General features: G+C 38.9%; 1 protein-coding gene across 2 annotated transcripts; it reads right to left on the bottom strand.

The window, feature by feature from the left end:
- Positions 1-392: 392 nt before the first annotated feature.
- Positions 393-20,406, bottom strand: LOC137983343 (coadhesin-like). Of its 2 annotated transcripts, none has more exons than XM_068830543.1 (13): positions 20,260-20,406; positions 17,008-17,100; positions 15,057-15,376; positions 13,496-13,784; positions 13,160-13,327; positions 11,923-11,937; positions 7,564-7,728; positions 6,786-6,938; positions 6,302-6,489; positions 4,414-4,555; positions 3,430-3,471; positions 2,818-2,895; positions 393-1,158 (listed from the first exon to the last, which is right to left on the bottom strand). In XM_068830543.1, exons 1-13 carry the CDS (start codon positions 20,339-20,341, stop codon positions 1,136-1,138), a joined length of 1,758 nt encoding a protein of 585 aa, XP_068686644.1. In that variant the 5' UTR covers positions 20,342-20,406; the 3' UTR covers positions 393-1,135. The 2 variants fall into 2 exon arrangements, with proteins under 2 accessions (XP_068686644.1, XP_068686645.1); XM_068830544.1 differs by having other exon boundaries at positions 7,564-7,614.
- Between the last annotated feature and the right edge of the window lie 795 nt (positions 20,407-21,201).

Raw genomic sequence — 21,201 nt, 5'->3', positions numbered from 1 at the left:
ATCCTCAGTAATTTGACCACAAATTCTGATGTTTTATTGGTATCAGAAGCTTATCAAGCGGATCTTCTATATTCCTTGAGTCAACCCTTTCCCAAGTAAATTTAATTTTAGGAACATTTTTTTCCAGCGAGATAGCCCTGGCTATTACAACAGTGGGCATGCTGAATCTCCCAAGGGAGGCGTTCTATGAATTAATCCATTAGGGAAAGGGTGGTTGACTCCTAGACCAAGAATGGGAGATGGGCTCCCCTTGATGAGCTCCTGTTGGTGTAGTTCAGTGGCCATATTGGATCAAATGATCACGTACATTGAATGGAAAAGGTAATATGACGGGCCCACTTAGATCTCGCATCAACAAATCACTTCATCTTGACATTTAGTATATGCAAAAAGCTATTTTATTTCGAGTTTTACCTTTATCTTTTTTTTAGCTATTCAACTATAAAAATATAACTAAGTTACAGAAAAGTAACACAAGAATAATACCATCATCAACAATTTCAAAGACCTTACTTTTTTTGTCGTAAAAGACCTCAGTCAGAGATTACTGATGTTTCGGTACGGTAGCAGAAAGACATTCACGTTTTAAAGGATAAAAAAGAGAGTCCAGCCTTTAACTGTTTTTAAGACCAAATCAAAACACAAACGTTGCACCACGTTCAAATCAAAGTTAAGATTTCCCTAAGTGCTCTTGAATTAAAGCTAGTAATTATAATCTAATATCCAAAACATGTGACCACCAAAACCCATTCGTTTACACGCACAGTTTGTCCAATGAGAAGCCAAAGATGGCCTTCTACTTGGTGACTGATAAAAATGTGTCTGCATATGAAGCCTGAATTAACAATTGCAGGGTGGTTTCGAAGTGGGAATCCTTTCGGTAAAGCGTTTTAAGGGCATTTTCTAGGCTATGCTAAGTTTCTGTGAACCACAGGATTAATAATTCATGTCCTCAAGGTACGCAGGTTACACTTTTAATGTGCAGAAACATCTAAATGCTGCTTAATTAAGGCTTGAAGATTAGCTGTCCCCATGCGACTTGGTGTGGATGATCAATTCAGAGTTTTCTGAGAATTTTCTCAGTGTTGGTTAGCAGTAGAAGTTAGAGTCCAGGATTTTGCATAGTCCTCATGCTTTAGTGATTTTTATGTTGATTTCCTTCAAAAAGAAACAAATTGTAAAACAATAAGCATCAACGTTGCGAAAATTAATATTTGTTTCTTGGAACACACAAATATGGAAGAAGAGAATTTGTTAACGTGTATGGAAATTAATTTAGGCATTAAAACTTGCCGATAGAAAGAAACCCCATTTCGTTTGCCTGTGAAGTTCTTTCCAACAGAGGATAAGGTAAGAGAATTGATCCCCATGCCCCATGGTAGCTATTTTAAGGAGATTCCTTAGAAATTGAAGTTTTCCTATATTTCCGATGAAACTTCACACACTATTGCATCATGTCAAGCAGATGTTATAAATATAATAAAAAGGGCGGTCACCGGGCTCGTTTCCATGATACGAGGCTGACAAATACGGCCATTTAAGCAACTTTGACCATTGCAGCGCATCCCCGATGTTGGACAAATTTAGCTCGATTTTATATATGCAATCTATGATATAACGCGGAGCCTGGTGTCGTTTTATGGTTAATTCACTTACGTACTTGACAAAAGGAATTTGATTGGCTTTGGGAGTACTTATCACTCCAAAATAGATTTAACTTGAGTGTGGACTGTTCGACTCGTAGTGGCTCCTCCTTCCGTACAATTTTATGAAATTGCCATAAAACTGGCCACAGATTTTTGTTGATTTTTTTACTACCCCATGAAGACTCTCAACAAAAAATATGAAATAAAAAATGGGGATCACCGTACTCCATTCCTTGTTGGATTAAGCTTGGCGTCAATGAAAATCCGCCATTTTATCAATGTGCCCGCGCTACGGCGTACGTCAATGACGCAAGAAATTATGCGCAGTAGGGTTGCCCGATGCAAAACCAGGAAATCACCTTGAGTTCTCGTTCCCAATGCGCTCATATTTAAAATTGCATTACGTCATTACAACTGGCAAATCAGGTGCCTCTCAAGAAATAGCTGCGTAGCTAAAATTAGATTTTAAAAAAATATCATTGGAATAGGCCCATGCATGGGGGATCCACTCCATTACCTCAGAACATAATAATTGGTGAAAGGCGATTGCTTTCACCCTTGTGCTAGCCGTACCACAACATAGTCGTCCGCTTTCTAAGAAGTCCATTGTCCAGCCTATTGGCTCAATAGACCAAATCGGCTAACTTAATGCTGTACCCAATTCAGATCTCCGGGGGTTAAGATTTTTTGTGTATTGTATTTGCATGATAATGTAGCATTCACTTTAATTTATAATAAATGACTTGGAAAAACCTGGAACAAAACGTTCTATTCCCAAAGGGTTTGAATTGGGCCCAACAATGAGTTAGCCGATTTGGTTTATTGAACCACCAGAACACTATAATACTGAAAATGTCTAAATAAATTATCCAAATCAAGTAAACCTTCTTTCTGAGGCTTCCCTTTAACCAAAATAACATTGAGGGATAAATGGGTTAATTATGTGCTTGTCTACCTACATGGAAAATTGCATTTGGTTGAGGAAGGGCACGGGAATTATTGCCCGTTTGCTTCAGTTACTATGCTAAACGAGGATTTTTTTGCCCGGTATTGTAACGTTGCCTGTTGGAGTTCCATGAATCCTCGTTTATTTAAAACCTGACTTTGTGGTCTCGTTTTTTGGCTGTGCTGTAAGAGTAATGAACGTTAGGTTTATGTATAGATGCTTTACCTTTGAAAATGAGCTTGGCTTTCTCAGTTTTCTCGATTTGAGATTTGCGTGCAGCGTTCGCCCACTTATCAGCCCAGGCTGTGAAATCAGTTTTGAAAAAAGGTAGGTTACTTAGAAGAAATCATCTCAAGTCAAAGCTTTCAAAGTTACTTCTAATTGTGTTTGGACTGTTTTAAGTGGTTATCCAGTTTCCAGAACTACTCTATCATGGTCAACCACTCATGTTCTGTAGCAAGTTTAAATTGAACGAGCTCTGCCATTCACTCCATTTTGACCTCAATATGTGTTGTTGATCAATACAATACGATACCATGTAATGCAACGCAATGCAATAGTTTATCATACAATACAAATATAGCACATAGCTAGCTTGTCGATCGCTTCAAATTTTTAACAACACTAGCCAGAAAAGCTTGGATTTCATGACTTATACTATAATAGGATGAAGACAAGATTTCCATATCTTGACAGTTTAAAGTACAGCGCTCTTCTTTTTTCCAAACTAATTCAGTTTTTCTACATGGACGCTTTAAAGTTGATCAATTTTACTCCGGTTTTCCAGCTACTTGAGGAGAATGATAGTACACATGATAAAAAGAAATTAATGTATACCGTCCTCTGGTTGATCTTTCTTTGGTGGGACAAGACTGGTATCTGCATGGAAAATTAAAAAAAAAACATAAGATAAATAAAATAAAGAATTGCGCACTTCCAATTAAGTGCACTTCTTATAACGGGCTGTCCAGTTGCTCTTTACAGGCAAACAAGGCAAGCAGATTTTGCTCCCCTAAATGCAACTAATTGCTCAGCTCAACTCTGCTCTCGATGTATGCATCTGTATGGCGCATATTAATCTTTAATCCATGGGTTACTTACCTCGCATCCATGCAGCAACCCGCTTTTCTTCAGTAAAAACTAGGATCCTTTCTTTCACTTTCATTCTTCATGTTCTTCCTAGAATTGCTATTCTATTTTCATACGTCACTTTTTCATTTGTAAATCCACATACTTTCAATGTTTTTTTTTTCTTTTGAAGCCAAATTTTTCGTATTCTACTTTGCGCTTTATCTTTTTTCTGTTTGTTTCTTCGATGGTATAGGCGAAGTTAGATAACGTTATTTGGACCGACTAATACAACTTGAGATAATTCTACCTTTAAAGTCTAGCGCCAAAAATACTTCTCTGAACAAAATTGGAATATTTTTTTTTTATAAAACCTAAAAACCCTTAATATATCAACTAATTTCTTGAGTTAATGTTGTTTAGCATCATTCACTCAGACGCAAGCAAATCAAGCAACTGAGGTCATCCACAGGGTGGTAGAGGTATTAAAGCGGACACTGTTACGGAGGGAGGAAGCGAGGGAGGGAGGAAGGAAGGAAGGAAGGAAGGAAAGGAGGGAGACAAGAAGAGAGGAAGGCAGGAAAGGAGGAAGGAAGAAAGGGAGGGAGGAGAGAGTGAGGAAGGAAGGAAGGAAGGAAGAAAGGAAGGAAGGGAGGGAAGGAGGGACGGAAGGAGGGAGGCTGGGAGGGAAGAAGGGAGGAAGGCCTTGTACTCGGAATACTATATTACGTTTTTTCGTAATACTTCACTCACCTCTGCATTTGTAAACAGCTACTCTCATGCAAATATCATCTGTTATTGACTCCACGGGGTTGAACCGAATGTATCGCGCTTTTATAGAAGGGTTGAGGTTGTTATAAACTCGGGTGTTTTGGTCGTTGTTGCCGATTAGAACCTGTAGAGAAAGCCCCCATCGCAATAAGCCTTCTTGACTAAGCAAAGCAAATGTCAAAATGGCACACTGCTGACTAACGGGTTGTCATAATGTCTTCCATTTGGTCTCGGGTCGAGTTGCCAGATGCGGGGTTAATTAAGCTGCCCGGAAAACACGAAAAAATATTCCGAGGGGCTCTAACAGGAATCGAGCCTCTAATCTTTTGTCGCGAAGACTCATTATAACATAACTTCGATAAAACGCGCGTTCTGATTGACCAATTGGTCATTTACCATTTGCCCATAGGTGCACGCTCGCTGACGACAGCTGACGTGCGATCTAACTTTTCGAGATTGTGGAAAGACTTAAATGCCATCACTAGCGCATCAGTCCTAATTTTCCAAGACTTATTTTCCTCCTCTTAGAACAGGGGTAAACCTCTACAGAACTTACAATATAATGATATTGCCCTACAGATTAATCAGCAGTGGAAAAGGAGGATTGAAGGCCTTAAAGCGACGAAAGAGCGTCTCGTGTTTGTACTGCTTTGAACTCTGAACTGTGCTCAAATATTGAAGCCGAATCGCGGAATTGAAATTGATTTTATGAGATCAGGGAAGATGCTACAGGAAGGTAAATGGTGTTTTGGAATGTCGATTTTTTTTTTTTGAGAATTATTTCGTCGGCCATTTCAGCTGAAATAGTGTAACGTCGCTTTTTTGGCTTGGAAAAGTCGCGCTGTTTGCGATAGGTTGATCGCTTTCAACAGAGGCGAAGCATGTGCAAAGACAGCGAGTTTGTGTCGACGCTCGCTAGAAAATCGAAATGTTTTCTCTCCTAAGAGCAAATTATCGTTGATTCCAATAAAATTTGTGACTGGGAAAACTGTTTGTTGATCATTTTGTTTTGTTAATTCATAGTTGTCTTTAGAAAGCAAAGTTGTGTTGACATCGACTATTGACCAAACTTGATTTATGCAAAAACACGTGAAACACGCAGGAGTGGTGTTAACGATTATGTTATAAAACAAATGGTAAACGGCTCAGCGTGCACTATTGATTTACTCTAGCTTCTTAGTGTTTAGCAAACTCCCAAGTGCACCATCGCTGAGCCGTTTACCATTTGTTAATAAGAAGGAGGCGAACGCCAAGCGGGAAATGGGCCAAAGTTAAATTCCTATTTTTTTTCCTTTACGAGTATGATGCATGTCAATCAGTGGTACTGCGAGTTGCACATACGTACTTTGTACTGCGCCCCTAAATTACGCCTTTGTTTCCCTTAAGTTTTACTCTTTGTCAGTTCGTTTCGTATGTCGGCCAGCTTTTTGCATAATTATAAGTTGTTCATTTTCGCTTTTCTGTTCGCAGTGAAATTTTTGCTTGAGTTGTGTTTCGTTATCGCCGTCCGTCGCACGGTCTTTAAGGCTTGTCTAGCACCGATGAGGTACGCGTGTATTTCAGCCCCATATTTTCTGAATTCCTTCTTTTTAAACTCATTTCATGCTTCTGTTGTCCTATGTTTTTCATATATTTGTAATTTTCCTTCAAGAGCTGTTCTAGGAAGGGCTCCTTTCCGTACAGAGCGAGTGTAGGAGGTGACAGAATAAACGTTGAGTGCTAAGCCATTCTGAGGCAGCTGCAATAAGTTTTAGTGAAAACGACAAAACTATCATTTGTAGATTCCGTCTAGTCACACATAGTCTGTCATGCATTTTAGTCAGGCATAGTCTGTTTCGACAGTAAAAAGACGTAGATAGATATGTAATACCTTTCCATAGGGTACCCAGTTAACGCCATCGTTGCTGGCGCTAAGAGTGAATTTGCTCACAGCATTGGGATAATAGTATTGTCCTTGGGTCTCCACCATTCCGATAAGCTTTTCTGAGTATAGATCTAACTGGAGGTACTGATTTGTGTCCTTTGCAACAGCCTTGGCATGATCAGCACACCACCCACCTGGGAAAACGATTTTACATTTGAAATGTGTCAGTTGTGAATTGAAACACAAATGATCAGCATGAAAAACTCGTGTTGGTCTAACCCAATTGATGTTTTCCAGGCAATGACCGTCGGTAAAAAAAGGCGTACGTAATGTGCACTTTAATATCTACGACGACGAGGTCAACGAAACTGAAGGCCATATTGTATGACGTCAACAAGATGAAAAGAGCAGGAATCCTCACTTTACGGCTGAGTCATTTAAGTGGAGCATGAGGAGATAGCCTAGTCATCGACTCGGATCGAATACCTACCTCGCCCATCTGTGTTGTTGACTTTACCCATAGAAGGCATGTGATCAATTCTTGACTGCTGCTTAACTTGATCGTTCGGACCCTCAGCATACGATGTTGAGGCATCATACTGGGCATCAGATAGGGTAACAAGTTCATATCCATTACCACAAGCTTCGGACCAAAAGAAAAATTAAAGTAAAGAAAAAGTTTCAATAAGGAGCAGGTGGAAGTCAGGACTAACAAAAGAACGAAGAGTCCCTCTTCACTCATTAAAACTTGAGTCAAAACGAAGGGTGATGCCAAGAGGGAGTAAACTCTCACAACTGAATTGTCAACCACATTAAATTTATGTCTATCTTAACATTACAGCGTGAACGTAAATTATTTACAGTTGTTCCTTTGATAGTGTTTCTCGTGTAATTCAATGAAAAATTAGTGTTTGCCTCTATGGTCCATGCCTATTTGTTTTCTTTGCCATTATTCTGCTAGTAAACAAGAAATGTGTATAGCCGAATACAATTGCTCTTCCAATTGGAGAGACTGTCACCGTTAACGAAATTAACAGCAGTAAAAACGAAATGCTTTTGGTGAGAGGGGAGTACCAGAACACCCTAGGAATCCCCTGAGAGAAGCACAGAGAACAATCAAAGTCAGCCCACGTAAGTCCTCTAGCGTAGTGACTTCGACTATACAAAAACGAGAGACCTGCTATCCTTGATGCCCGTAGGCAGTACTACTATTTCGCTTACTATGGTGTTAATGATACAAATTCACAGAAGGTTTCCTGTAGACTTACTCTTTGGATCCGGTGTTCCGTATGTAACAATTCCACTCTGTTGTGGGGGTGCTAGTGTTGTCAGTTGAGGTTCGGTTGAAGGAGTGGTTTGATTCGCGGCCGGGGAAGCAGTATTTTGAGGTGTTTTGAGTTGTTGGGTGGGTGAAGGCGTTGTGGAAGGGTTTCCTATAGAATGTAGTCTTACCATCAGTAGAGAATTGACACAAAACCTATTTCCCACTGCCTAGGGTCTTGTAGCCTACCACCTTCTGTCGCCGTCCCAAGCATCTTTTTACTCGATCTATGGATAATTTCGGCTTTCGATGATAATGAGTTTTCATGTGAATGATCCCATTACGAAGAAGACGCTATCCCGAATATTTACCAAGGATATAGCTCGGGTAAAAACAACGGAGTCGAATTTTTGGTGCCCTCGACTACGTAAACATCTTCGCGTTACCTCGGTAAGTCAGCATAATTCAGCAACGGCTGATTGAGAAAACGTTAAAGGAGAACTTAAAGCTGTCTACTTATATAAGGAAGGGAAAAGAAATGACAAAAACAAAGAACAGCAACAACTAATAAAAGAGACAATAGGAGACAAGATTTTGCTATATCCTACAAATGCAAAAGAAGTGCACTTTGTAATTGTAATTTCTAATGGTGAAACTATGACAGTACCTTTTCAATGCCATCATTATTACCTCTTACATTTGAATTAAGCATACGAGCTAAATACTAAATAAGCATTTTAAGTGGTATAAACATATTCTATAACAAAACTACAAATTATTATATAATTAGTAATGATAAAAAAATATACCAATATTATACATATTACATATGAGCACATTACAATGGCATGGCAAGTAAAATGTAGTCAAATAGCCGAATTTCGATAAATTAAAATTCAGTCCCAAATAAAAGGTATCATCAGGAAGCTCTAGGAAATTGTAATGGTAATGAATTTATATAGTGCATTTTCTATTAATATATTCAAATGCGCTTTACAAGCAAGGGATCTATGGGTGAGATCGGACATCAGCATATGTAGGCGCCGCTGGCAGCCGCTATCAGTCCATTAGCGATCTCACCCAGCACATGAATGAATGAAATGAGTCCTGACCACCAGAGCGTTGAAATGATGCCTTTTGTCTAGAGCTGAATTTTAATATATAGAATGTACTAGTGGTCTGAGCAATAGTCATTCGTTGGATCAAGTATCTTTATTGACACTAGACATTCTTAAGTACTTACTTGTACAAATTGTCTACAGGTATTTTTCGCAACTAATACGAAGAAAAGACTACGTCAAATGATTTTTAAAGCAACATTTGATACAAGTGAAGAGAAAATGAAAGAAGCAGAGAGGGAGGCTAGGAAAAAGAGCCGGAGATGTGTATTCATTTTAAAAATACTTTTTTGGGGGAATGTCGGTAGATTTTGTCCCCAACCCAACAACTCATATGACATTGCATAAGCACTGCAATGAACACCAAATCGGGACACTATTTTCAAATTATTTTGGGAGAGAGCTTTTGTTACAAAAAATATCGTTCGGAGCTTTAGCTTTAGATGTTGTCTTCTTCTGGCGGCTTCCTTTAAATAGTAGGGCTATAACAATACACTCTATTAATTCAAAAAGTTTTAGCCGGGTATTCTATAATCAGGTATTCATTTTCATTTCATCTAAAAAAGGACTTTCCTGAAATCCATGTAGTTTAAAATGGGAAGACTAGCACTCATCCTCTCTTCATCCCTAAATTTTCTCTTGGGTACGTTTTTCATCTCGTAATTATCTTTTATGAATGAGACGGTGAATCTTGGAGAAAAACCTTTAATAGTACAGCTAATGTCCAGGATTGAACCTAATTAGATGCATGCAGATTTCAATAAGCGTCACGAAGTGTCCGCCTACCCTTCTCCTCCGCTAGTTACCGTCTCGTAAACGGTCGTTCCCATTTTTGAAGGTCGATGCCATTCTTGGTAACCAAGCCTTTTTATCTGGTTGGCTATCAATGTATTGGTAGTGTAGTGGTTAAGTGCGTTAGCCTTTAGCTATTGAGTTCGATATCGTTCAACTTCTTCCTAATTTTTTTTTCTAAATTTAAAGTGACATACATCTAGTCCTAGATTGAGTATTGTTCCCCTCATTTGCAAACGACAAGCTTAACAGTGAAAACAGTGTGGAGACAAAACGGAAGTTTGTTTCTCCTCCACTGTGACATTTTGTTATTTCTAGAAATACATTAGACTTAAAGGAACACTTCGTGACGCTTATCAAAATCTACGTGCATCTAATTAGCTGCTCTCACATCTGGATGGATGATGGCATGTTCCATTCTAACATATCCTTTTTAGGCGAATAGATTGAAGTTTTACAGACGATTTGTTTAAAGGCCCACCTTCAACCGACGGGTTTTTCGACCGTGTGTTTTTGCTATTGAAAATTTGCATTGCTTATCGCAGCGATCTGGTTGGATGAATTTCAGGTTTGATGGTGTTTTCATATATGAAAATTGTTCCACGGCACGCAATGCCTGAGGGTGAACGTGGGCCTTTAAGAACATTGAATTAGCAGAAGTGATTATGTAGTTTGCCTAGGAACAAACGATCGCAAGACTTACCGTTAGAAGAGAACATGTTTCAAAGGAAAAGAAAAAAAAGTTTGTTAGTTTGTTAGCTTGTTATAAATGCATTTAAAGGGACAGTTTCACGTCTCTCCTCATTGGCAAACTTTCATGTCAGCACATTTTATTCCATTGTTATCGAAACAATCGACAGCACTGATGCAGGAAACGGAAACAATGCCATAGAAGTGGAATTACTCATTGGAATTACTTTTGGAATCATTTCCTTTGTGTTATGAACCTACTGTATGCGAATAGATAACTCGTGCGTTATGACAACTTGTGCGTAGAATAAAACGTTCTACTCGTGCAATAAATTCGATGGTCAAAACTAAATTTGGTATTTCCTGTGTAAACCAAATGTATCCTCCACCAAATTTGGGCCTTAGTCATTCAGTGTATTTGCTGTAGTCTGCGATTAATGAACATCATCTGGTTCAGTAAGAAACCGTATAATTTACAACTGCTAAGCTTGGACAGGCGCAAAACCGTGAAAGTGTCCCTTTAAATCAGCACTAAGAAGCATCAGAGAGCACAACTATTTTGAGCATATTTTTTTATTTTTCAAAATAGAATAAAGGCAGGCAAGGCTTTCAACGTTGTTTGACTCACAGCACGATAGTCTTTCCAAAGCCCTTTATAATTAGCAATTACTTCATTGTAATAGGGAAGTCATATATAAGTGGTCTGCAAGCAATCTCTAGGGACACAGATAACAATGCTGCAATTTACAATTGCTGGTGGACGAACTAAAGAAGCTAATGAGATATCCATGGCGGTGATGACGCAACGTGAAAACCACCTATTAGAGCCCTGTAATCATTGATCAGCAGTAGCCATTACTATATGGACGTCGAGCAATAATATAACAGGTTCCAAACAGGAGGACTACAAAACATCCTATCGTTATAAAACGAAGAGGACTTTACTGTGTCCGAAAGAGGCCAAATTAATTAATGAATATTTAGATGGAGTTTTTGTATGTGCTCGTGAGTAAAGCCAAGAACTAGAAGACAATATATTTTTTCTTTATTTTGAGCTTATGCTTACACTCGCGTTTTTTTCAATGATTGCATGGCCTCCTGTAGCCCTCCCCTCCCCCATGGTTTGGTTGACTCCCCGAGTACAACTTAGGAGCTCTAGCAATATTTTCTTCGCACTAGATCACTTTCAACATGATACCCTACCTAAAAGTCTTTGCATCAATGAAGCCCAAAAAAGCTGCCGTAGTCTGATTATCAAGAACCATATTAAAGCAACATAGCTGATTTCAATCCCTTAATTAGAGCGAAAGATCGAGAGACAACTGAAAATGGACAATTTGAAAAAAAAAAGGATGCAGGCAGGTTTTTCTTGTTTAAAATTACATAATACCTTAAACGTCCAATTCAATAAAAATGACTTATTTCAAAATTTGTCTCTACTTTTCCTGGATTATCAAGGATGTTGTTCATGTAAACTGCAGCAACAATGATATTATCCCAGTCTTGACAAAGGGTCAGCAGAATATCGTATATCCTGACACTTCAACTTTCCAGTTACAGTAATGCAAAAATGAATGACCATTCTTATTGGAAATTCCAATTAGCAGTTTCTACTTCATTTCCTTCGGTCTCTCGGTACCTCGGGGCTTTATTATTTTATACCTGATGACCCTACTCCAATTTTTGTATATGTCCCGGCCAAAAGATGTACCCAGTAACTGATTGTCAAACATAGTGGAATTAAATAATCATGGCTGAAAACTTACCAGGATTTGGTGTAGCTGCGTTGGTCGATTTTCGTAAGGAAAAGAGACAAAAAAAAGCCATTAAAATGTATATTAAAAGAGAGATAATGCACATTTGAAGCACTTTACAATCTCTTGTTCATTTTTCTTTTTTATTCAACCCGGGAGCTGTTAAAGTCGCTGCTTCAGGAAATTGGAACCCATCCCATTAAAAATTCCATTGTTAATCAATTCAATAACTATGTTTATTGTATACTCAACAAAATATCTTGTTTCTGATTGGCCAATGGCGAATGCACAAATAAGTTATAGAGTGTAATCCAGGTTATTGAGTGCAATACGGAAGTTGCCATGGAAACACCGGGGAAGCGCCAAATTTGAACACCAATGTGAAAAAAAATGGCTGACAGTCGGTTTGATTTGTCAAACCAAAACATTGATCGTTTAGCAACTTAATGAAAATGCGAAAAACAAAAACGAATTGAAAGCTACATAGGCCTGGTTGAATGTCTGGCAAACTTAGGCGACTGAAAGGAAACTAGACCCAAAACTGGAAGAATACGAGCACGAACAAAATAGCGCGTTTAAGTAACTTTGTTGAGAATATAATAAAAAAATCGTATGAACCTGCTCATGCATTTCGTGATTTATGTTCACTCGTGATGTTTTGAAAATTCTCAAATTGCACTCGCCTACGGCTCGTGCAATTTTGAAAACTTTCAAAACATCACTCGTGCCCATAAACCACGAAATGCACTCGCGTTCATACGATTTCTTATACTTATTTTTAATAACCACTTTTTCCTGTTAATTTTTATCAGGCCTGAGTGATTTGATAAGAGTAAATTGACAATTGCAAGTTACGTAGACATACTAGAAATCTTGCGTTTTGAACCTAAGTAAGGCTTTCCAGTTTCTGAAAAGCCTTTTATGTACATCGCATGGTGTCGTAATGATGTCTCAAAGACGGTAGCGTTCTGTTGAGCAAACACTACATGTAGTCCTGATTATTATGTAGTTGTGAGCGTAGATCAAACTGTATGCCAAAAGCTGGGCGGAAGAAAAATTACCGTGCTCCTGTATACAAGAGACTCTGCGAATGCAGCTCTTCATTCATTATTGGAGGCTGCAATTCCCTTTAGAAAGATCCTTTGTTGTTCAACAGGAGGCATTTTGGTAAGTATTCCGTGCTGGCTATTGTGGGATTATGTAAGGCTTGTAAGAGAATCCAAGAGCTCTAGTTGATAGACAGACTTACATTGACATTCCGCGGCCGATCCACATGGATACTGTTCGACTTTGGATCCTGTGCAGTTCAAACCACCGCTCTCAGGCACAGGGCTGTTGCATTCTCTTGTTCTCAGTTTGACCATACATGGATGCCTACATTCAGACCACGCTGACCAGGCGCTCCATCCACCGTTAACTAGATTCAATTACAAAAACAAAAGTGACCAATACTTCCAAAATGGACTGAAACCTAAATATGATGCTCAGGCTGGAAATAGAACCTTTGTCAAATTTGTAACAGAAACGAATTCTCACTATCTCACCATCCTGCTGCGAAGCTATATCCAAAGTGAACTGGACGTACCTATGCATGACTTATTGGCAATGTCAGTCGCCTTGTCAGCCAACTTGGCGTAATCATCCACTTCAAACACGTGATCAGACTTAGGATCACTCGCTATTAGCTCCAACTGCTCTTTAAAGGTCTTCTTCTCATCCGTAATACCCTCCTGTACCCCTACAGCGTACACAGCCACTTCTGCTTTATGCAGCTGGTCTGTAGGTGCTTGCAAAAGGTCTGATCCAGTTATAGGTGGCTTTGAAGCGTCGATGTATACATCGGCAGAAGGGCCACCAGTGACAAGAATGACCACCTTTATAAAAATAGAATATCCTTGACATTAATCATAAAATTCAATAGAGTTCTTCTTCGAAATCGAAAACACTTTGAAAAGTAAATTTCAGGCTGCTGGTGGGCAGTAAGTATAAGTGCCTGGTTGTACCGAAGTCCCAATGTTGAGCTAGCAACGGAATGTCTCAGAAACAACACTGTAATGGCATAATTTCCTAATGTTATGACCCTAGTCAAGTTTGGAATTGACAGTCTTTGGGACTCGCTACAAAAGGGTGATAGGTTGTTAGGGTTCGTACCAAAATATATATATAAACAGCGATGAGATTGTTTTTTCCCCTTTTTTTTTTTCTCTTTTCTCCACAACAATGTCTTTTTGCTCTAACAAAGGCAAACTAGACAAATATATTTCTCTTAATAGAAGTGGCAACTATGATATCCCAACTACTAAAACCGGTTGGGTCGCTCTATCTGGGAACCTGGAACAGGCTATCGCATAGCTAGAGGAAATTAGTGGAAGCTATGATATTCCAACAAGAACATTTTAAGATTCAGCCTCTAAGTTAAGTTAAGACTAATACTAAAACATTTGCGACAAAAGTTTTTAAGTTTTTGAAAATCAAGGCCGAGCTTAGATTACATTGATTTCCATTGATTTTAATTTTTTTTGAGATACTTGTATCCAGAGCTACTCTATGGAAATGTCATCATTAAACCGTTATTATTATTATTACTATTATTATTATTATTATTATTATTATTATTATTATCATTAGCTTAGGCCACCGGTACCACATTAGGTTCATGCGACAAACGTCCTACTTAACACTCGGACTGAAATGACATGTACAAATGGTCACACAATGGCAATGACATTACTTGAGGTAGTTAATTTTGAGCCAATCGATTGAGTGATGTGATGACGTTTTCTGTTGTAACGGCAGAGGTAACCTCGCAAAAAAAAAGCACATGAAGTGCTCAGACTTAGGAAAACCTTGTTGGCATTGCGCAATAAACCTTACAGATGGTATCGCAAGAACAGAGGAAACCAGGCGAATCCTTGGCTACTAAGCTTTTTTCTCTTGCCGTAAAACCTTTTACTAGCATTAATGTATGTGGCTATTCTCAAAAGGGTGTTGATAATGTGTCAGTCTGTAATGAAAACAGTGGAGGAGTAAAAGTTTACGGCGGAGCCTTGTTGGATTTAGGTGGGTTGAGGAGAGAGAGAAAAGCAAATGGTTAAAGTAACAACTACGGGGCAAAGAATACTGCTAATAAAACAAAATAACAACACCTTACTGCCACTCCGTACTGATGCCGACTTGAACACGTCAAGTGAGGAATTCAGAGCAAGATCCGTCCTCTTTCCACCGGTCTTAAAGAAGATCTTCTTCAGTGTTTCCGCAAAGCTTTTGTTGTCATTGAATTTCATGAGCTTAATTGTAGTCTCAGGGTACGACTGATACTGGATGACTCCAAACCTTGTAGTCTTCACATCAAATTTGGAGCTTATATCGATTGTGGCGTTGATGATCTTCTTCCAGTTCTCTGTTCCAACCTTCTCAGAACTGTCCAGAACAAAGACAACGTCCAGGGGTTTCTCACACTTCTTTTCTGAAACACGAAGGACATTGGAAACATCTTCGATTGAAGTACAGAAGCAAATTGTGAAAGAAAAATGCATGAGGTAAGAGTTAAAGTTAGTGTTATTTCGAGTAAAGGCTAAATGTAGCTGTTTTTCTTTACTTCAGAAGAAACGTTTGGAGGACACTTTGGAAAACCTTAAATACACATGACCACAACCAGGTATTCTGAGCCCGCAAGACTGAGCACCCCCAGCAAACCATGGCTTTAACCAATACCGCTGGTCAGCAACGGGTTCTGGTCATTGCTGTCTAAGGCCTTCTGACACTTTGGCGCGCTAAATGTCTGTATTCCGAGGCACGAGAGCTGTTGGAGTTGAGAAAAAAGCAAGGGGACACCACAGGCAAACCACCCCCTGTTGGTGTTGTTGTTGTTATTGACCTATTTCATGATGGCGGCACAATAATTTTTTGTTTTGTTTTAATGCTAATAAGCCTTTCTAGTCTCCCTACGACGAGCAAATTTTAAAAGAATGGGAAGTAGGTCTAATTAACACAAATACAAAAGAACGTAAATGTGGTCGCCATTTAGGAAAGTGGTCTATCGATCTCTAGAAGGAAAAATTCATTACGGTGGTTGTGATACTCGGCAATAAAGTTTGAAAGCAAATAATTCAATGAAGGATAAAACAGAGTGTCAAATGAGTCCTGCCTTACAAATTTGTTTTTTTTTTGGTCGTTTCCAGCTGTTTTAGGCGTTATTTTGCGACATCTTTTCTCGACCGCCAGTAAGAGAGTCAAGAAAATTGAGAAGGCCCTCAACACCGAGCCGCCGGCCTGTGATCTCTTGTTGTTCAAGCTGGAACTGTAGCCAAACCAGTGGAATTATCAGTTTAAAACATCAGCATCCGATCGGTTAGAGATGTCCCCATCTACCAATCAGTGTAACGCGACCGTTAGCAGCTCAAAAGCCTAACCCTGCACTGACTGGTACATTCGAATACACTCAAATGCCTCGAATTCCTTTAGTCTGGCTTCTTGTACGATCATGTTGAGAAAGCTTTGTTAAGGATTTCAGAATCGCCTTTCTCGGTGAATTTTCGAAAGATGAAGCTCAAATTCAGTGAAGGTATGGGGACATATCTAGTCGATAGGATGCTGGTGTTATTAAAGTGAGAATTTCACTGGTTTGGCATCAGTTCCAGCTTGAACATGACGAGGTCACCGGGTGGCGGCTTGGGGTTGCCTGCCTTGTCAATTTTCTTGACTCTCTAACTGGCGGTCGAGAAAAGACCTCGCAAAATACGCCTGAAAAAGACATGACTAATTTTAATATTTCAGTGAATTATTTGCTTTCAAACTTATCCTTTTACAGATAGATAACAAAAACTCCAATAGAGGGTGGTCCGCCTGTGGGGACAACTTGTGTCGCTTGTTGAAATCAACGTGCATCTAATTTCCTTAATTTCTGGACATATAAGCTGAAGTTGATGAAACAAATCTAACTAAATTATGCGTATGCTTATTTTAACCAAGTGGTATATTCCATTCTAACTGGAGTATGGTATACTGTATTTCGTCTGGTATCCAAACAGTTGCATGTGATTAGTAGTTGACAAAATAATTTATTAATAATTTTGGAAGTGATGAGTTACAACACACCTTCCTTTCCTGCAGCCGCTGGAGCTGGGGCAGGAGCCGGTGCTGGTACAGGCTCAGCCGCCCGTTTTTCGACCTTGGAAGATATTCCATTACCTGTGTAAAGTCCAATAGATTTCTCAGTCAGAATAGTTGATGAAAGATTATCCGTGCATACGGCCGGCGCTACTGAAATTTTAATTGACCAATCAGAATTCAGCGAGTGGGAAAAACTGTGCTATCCGACGTCACGTCAACGGTTCGAGTGCCAAAAAACCATTCAGTTAAAAGTTTTTTTTGCAACTTTTTTGTCAACAAAGCTGGGTTGCCAGCAAGCGGCGATTCGAACGTCAGCTGTTGTGCCTAGGCTGTTATTTGTGCTTTTTCTGACTATTTTAAGACGAATTCCAATCTCGTACCCAGAGTCCTCGGGCTTTTTGGCCAGCGGGTGAGCGCCCGGAGAGACTCTGGGATAATCGACTCCATTTTCCCAGAAAATGTGGGTTCCGGTGTTATTACATACGTTTGAGTTTAACCGGAAACAGAAAAGAGAAAGCAGTAAACAGTAGAAATGGCGGGTTGAAAGTGTTCGAGAAACAAGAATTTTAGCCTCCCTACACACAAAGAAACTGGAGAAATGATCATTGGCTTGCTGTAAGAGCAAGTGAAGATGAAACCTCTGACGCTTTCGGTAAGTGTATTTTTAGTGTTTCAGCGTACATTCCATCGTTCAGAATGCCATCGTGCAAGCAACACGATCGACATATTCTTTTGAAACGACACAAATGTCTTCTTCTACTACGATTTGATGTTTCCGTGATTCTGAATGGCTTCGACAAGACCTTATTCCACGGATTTCTCCACAAAGACTGAGACTGATATAATGTTTTCCCACGGTACTTTTGCAACAGCAACAGTAATCACTTTTTAGCAGCGTGGGAACATTCCCGTACGGTATAAGACATAATTCAAATCTCGTTTTTTTTTTTTTTTTTTTTATTTCTGTGATTTATATATTTCTAAGGTAGAAAAAAACAAACAGCACTGAAACTAGTTTTAGATTTTGAATCTCCCTTCATATTCTGGGGCTTCCGAATTACTTACCGACTTCCTGTCGGACTGCCATTGTTACGCAAGCGGCCAATCAAAAATATAGTTCAAGTCGATTATCCCAGAGTCTCTCCGGGCGCTCACCCGCTGACCAAGAAGCCAGAGGACTCTGGGTACGAGATTGGACGAATTCAGTATGGTACTTCAAATCAAGTGTAAGAAGACGTCAAAACTGGATTGATAGTGTATTTAATTGGGGTAACTTCGCCAAAACAAAAGACTTTGATGCCGTCCTTTTCGACAGAATTGATCGACACTGAACAAAGTCGTTTACGAACAGAAATGCACCGTTTGTGGCGAAAGGGCAGAGGATTGGCAGGATAGCAGAGTTTTGACTGCCGCGGGCACTGCGGGCGCGGGTTCCGAATGCACGGCAGTAGCGACATTTCAAAATCTCGATAAGTCAAGAAGCTCAACCTCAGAGGTCATCAGGAGGGATGTGACTGCCTTGCTAAACAAACCGAAAACAAATAAAATCTTACCACTAAAAACAAAAGAAAATCTTACGACACCAAATATAATCATCCAAGGAAGAAACGAGTACAAATATCCCACGATATTTGTACAGTTGAGGACCGCTTTGACCAGTTTAGGTGCTGACGTTGCCCCGCCCTTGTCACGCACATTCGGTTGTTTCCAATTCATTTGCTAAACATTTATTAAGGAAAAGTTGGATAATAGATAGCTTATTAGATGTTTTGGTGTGTAGTTCTCTGATTATTTGTACTTGTTGTTTGTATTTTGACTCGGCCTAACGGGCTCCTCAAAATACAGCACAACTCGCAAAAATACTTACGGATACGGCACACATGTAGTCAGCCTTCTGCACTTTCTGTAATTGAAATTTCAGCGCGAAACTAAATCGAAAAAAAACCTAAACCGATCGGTCTCGGATGCTTCAAGTAAAGAGCTTATTCTTCTTTGTGTTATACAGCAGACCCGGAAAAATAACTGAAGTTAAAGAAATCACATAATTACTGAAAACAAGATGCGTCGCCAAATAAAAGTTATTAAAAGTTAACTCATTCATAGCGCCGTTGATTTAACCTTAAATATATCGAGCATTCGTTTAATTAATATAAAGGTTTCCAAAACCTAGTTTGCTCTCTCTTTTTTCAATTTGAACAGTATGGTAATGGTAACGGTATTCGGTCTTAGGTACAATAACGATTGTAAAAACTTATGATAAGAGCTTTTGTACCGTAATTTAAACAAAATTTTGTGCCGAATGATAACACGCGTGTGACGCATCTTCCGGCATCTAACTCTTATTGCGTTTAAGTGTGGTAAGTTGAAAGGTTTATGCATATCACAATTTTCACAACGGATCATTAAACTATTGTCAGCTATAACTACGATCACCTGCTGCAAGACAACAACTGGCGGACCATGCAATTCAACGTTTAAACTATGTCTTTAAAATTATCCTTTGCTTATCTACAAGTTCAGTCATTTATCATTGACGTTAAAATCGGGATACTTGATCCAGATTCAATCTACAGCACTGAAGTCGTCAATTTAATTTTTGTTTGCTTTCTCTCATTGTTTAAGATAATAAAAGATATACCATTTTCTTGTAATCACACAAATCTCACATTATTTCCAACTTCCTCTCTATTTATTCTTAATTCAGGTTTCATCTATTCTAATTTAATTTCTTCGCACTGGTTGCTCAAGCTTCTTATTCCATACCTTAATTTTCTTCAACGGTAGCTCAGCGAAAACTTAATCGATCGTTTCTTCAGTTTTACACAGATGATGCACATGTTGTCATCGAACAAACATTTAGCTAATGCTAAGTAAACCTCATCGGTTCTTTGTTACATGAAGCAGACCACACTTTCTTATACACCGTTTACTGAACCTTACTGATCCGTTATTCAAGCTGAAGTCGTTTTTGCCACCAGAGAAAAGAAGAAAACAATCTCACTGTCCTGCAATCCCGACATAGCTTTGATCTTGATCCATGGGTCATTTTTCGTGGAAACCACTGTTATTTGAGATTCAGTATTGTAGCTGTTGCAGTGATTATCTACCAAATACTCATAACATTTCGAACTTAGGCAATGAGAAAGAAGAAACAACAAGTGCCGTTTAATGTATTTATATAAGTATTACAGGCTGATCTTAAAGCGGTTTCCTACAACGAAGGACTATTCTACCTACCAAGGGCATGCCTTCCTTGACATAACACCAAGTTCGCTGCCAAAAACACCACAGAAGCTAAAGTTACCCTCCAAGTTTCCATAATTTACGTTTTCCTCAACAGTGGAGTGCTTATGAGAAAGTATAAGATCCTTGACTCATCTGGTCGAAAACAATGACATGTTTCATATATAATTTACACAGTTCTAATCGGTTTTTTACGCCTCCGATCACGAAGCAGCGAATAGAGGCACTCTGCTCTTAAGTCACCTGTTAGTGTTAAACAAAATTAAAAATGACCGGGACGAAATTAATTGAAAAAGGCGAAGCTTCTTGGACCTTATACACTTTGATTGCGGAGCTTTGAAAACTAGGCCAACAATAATATAAACCTTAGCCAATATTACTTCTACTTCCAGTTGATGGAAGTTTGCCCATATTGCTGTTTTTATTATGGTTTACACGCTGGGCGATTAAGTTATATTTTATCATTAGCCTTCAGCCAAATATTTACTTTAATCATTGACTCTGAAGTCATCGTATTTTTTTTTCTCAAACTAAATATAAAGAGTAAATATAAAAATCCAAGCTTTCGAAACTGTATTACGACGGCCTACCTCTTTGAAAAACACAAGCCAAGTGGTTTATTGTATAATGATTCCCCAAATGGGGGAATACACAACCTTGGCTAGGAATTTATTTCCATCAAGTTTTTCTTTGTACATGTAATTTTTTTTTGCTCTGGTACACTATCTTTTTTTTATTAATCAAAACTGATGAAAGAAACAATAACTGCAGTAATTTCATTATGATATGAGTCAGCCATCCTACTATGGCCAAATTCCATGTCACCCATCCTATTATGACCAAATTCCATCAGCCATATAGATACGTAAAACAAAATTCCCTCGACAGTTCAAGAGTGTTAGTTCGCTGGTGATTTAAGACCTTAACTCGATATCC

The sequence above is a fragment of the Montipora foliosa genome, chromosome 13, assembly GCF_036669935.1.
Source record: "Montipora foliosa isolate CH-2021 chromosome 13, ASM3666993v2, whole genome shotgun sequence".
NCBI lineage: Eukaryota > Metazoa > Cnidaria > Anthozoa > Scleractinia > Acroporidae > Montipora > Montipora foliosa.
The sequence above is the reverse complement of the archived record's forward strand: the minus strand, read 5'-3'. Positions and strand labels throughout refer to the sequence as shown.

Excerpts from the sequence above, each read along its gene's own strand:
- LOC137983343 (XM_068830543.1), bottom strand. The coding sequence starts at position 20,341 with ATGGAAACTTGGAGGGTAACTTTAGCTTCTGTGGTGTTTTTGGCAGCG. Across the intron at positions 15,377-17,007 it reads AGCGGCTGCAGGAAAGGAAG|AAAAGAAGTGTGAGAAACCC; the intron begins GTGTGTTGTAAC and ends TTCGTGTTTCAG. Across the intron at positions 6,939-7,563 it reads CGGAACACCGGATCCAAAGA|CTTGTGGTAATGGATATGAA; the intron begins GTAAGTCTACAG and ends TTTGGTCCGAAG.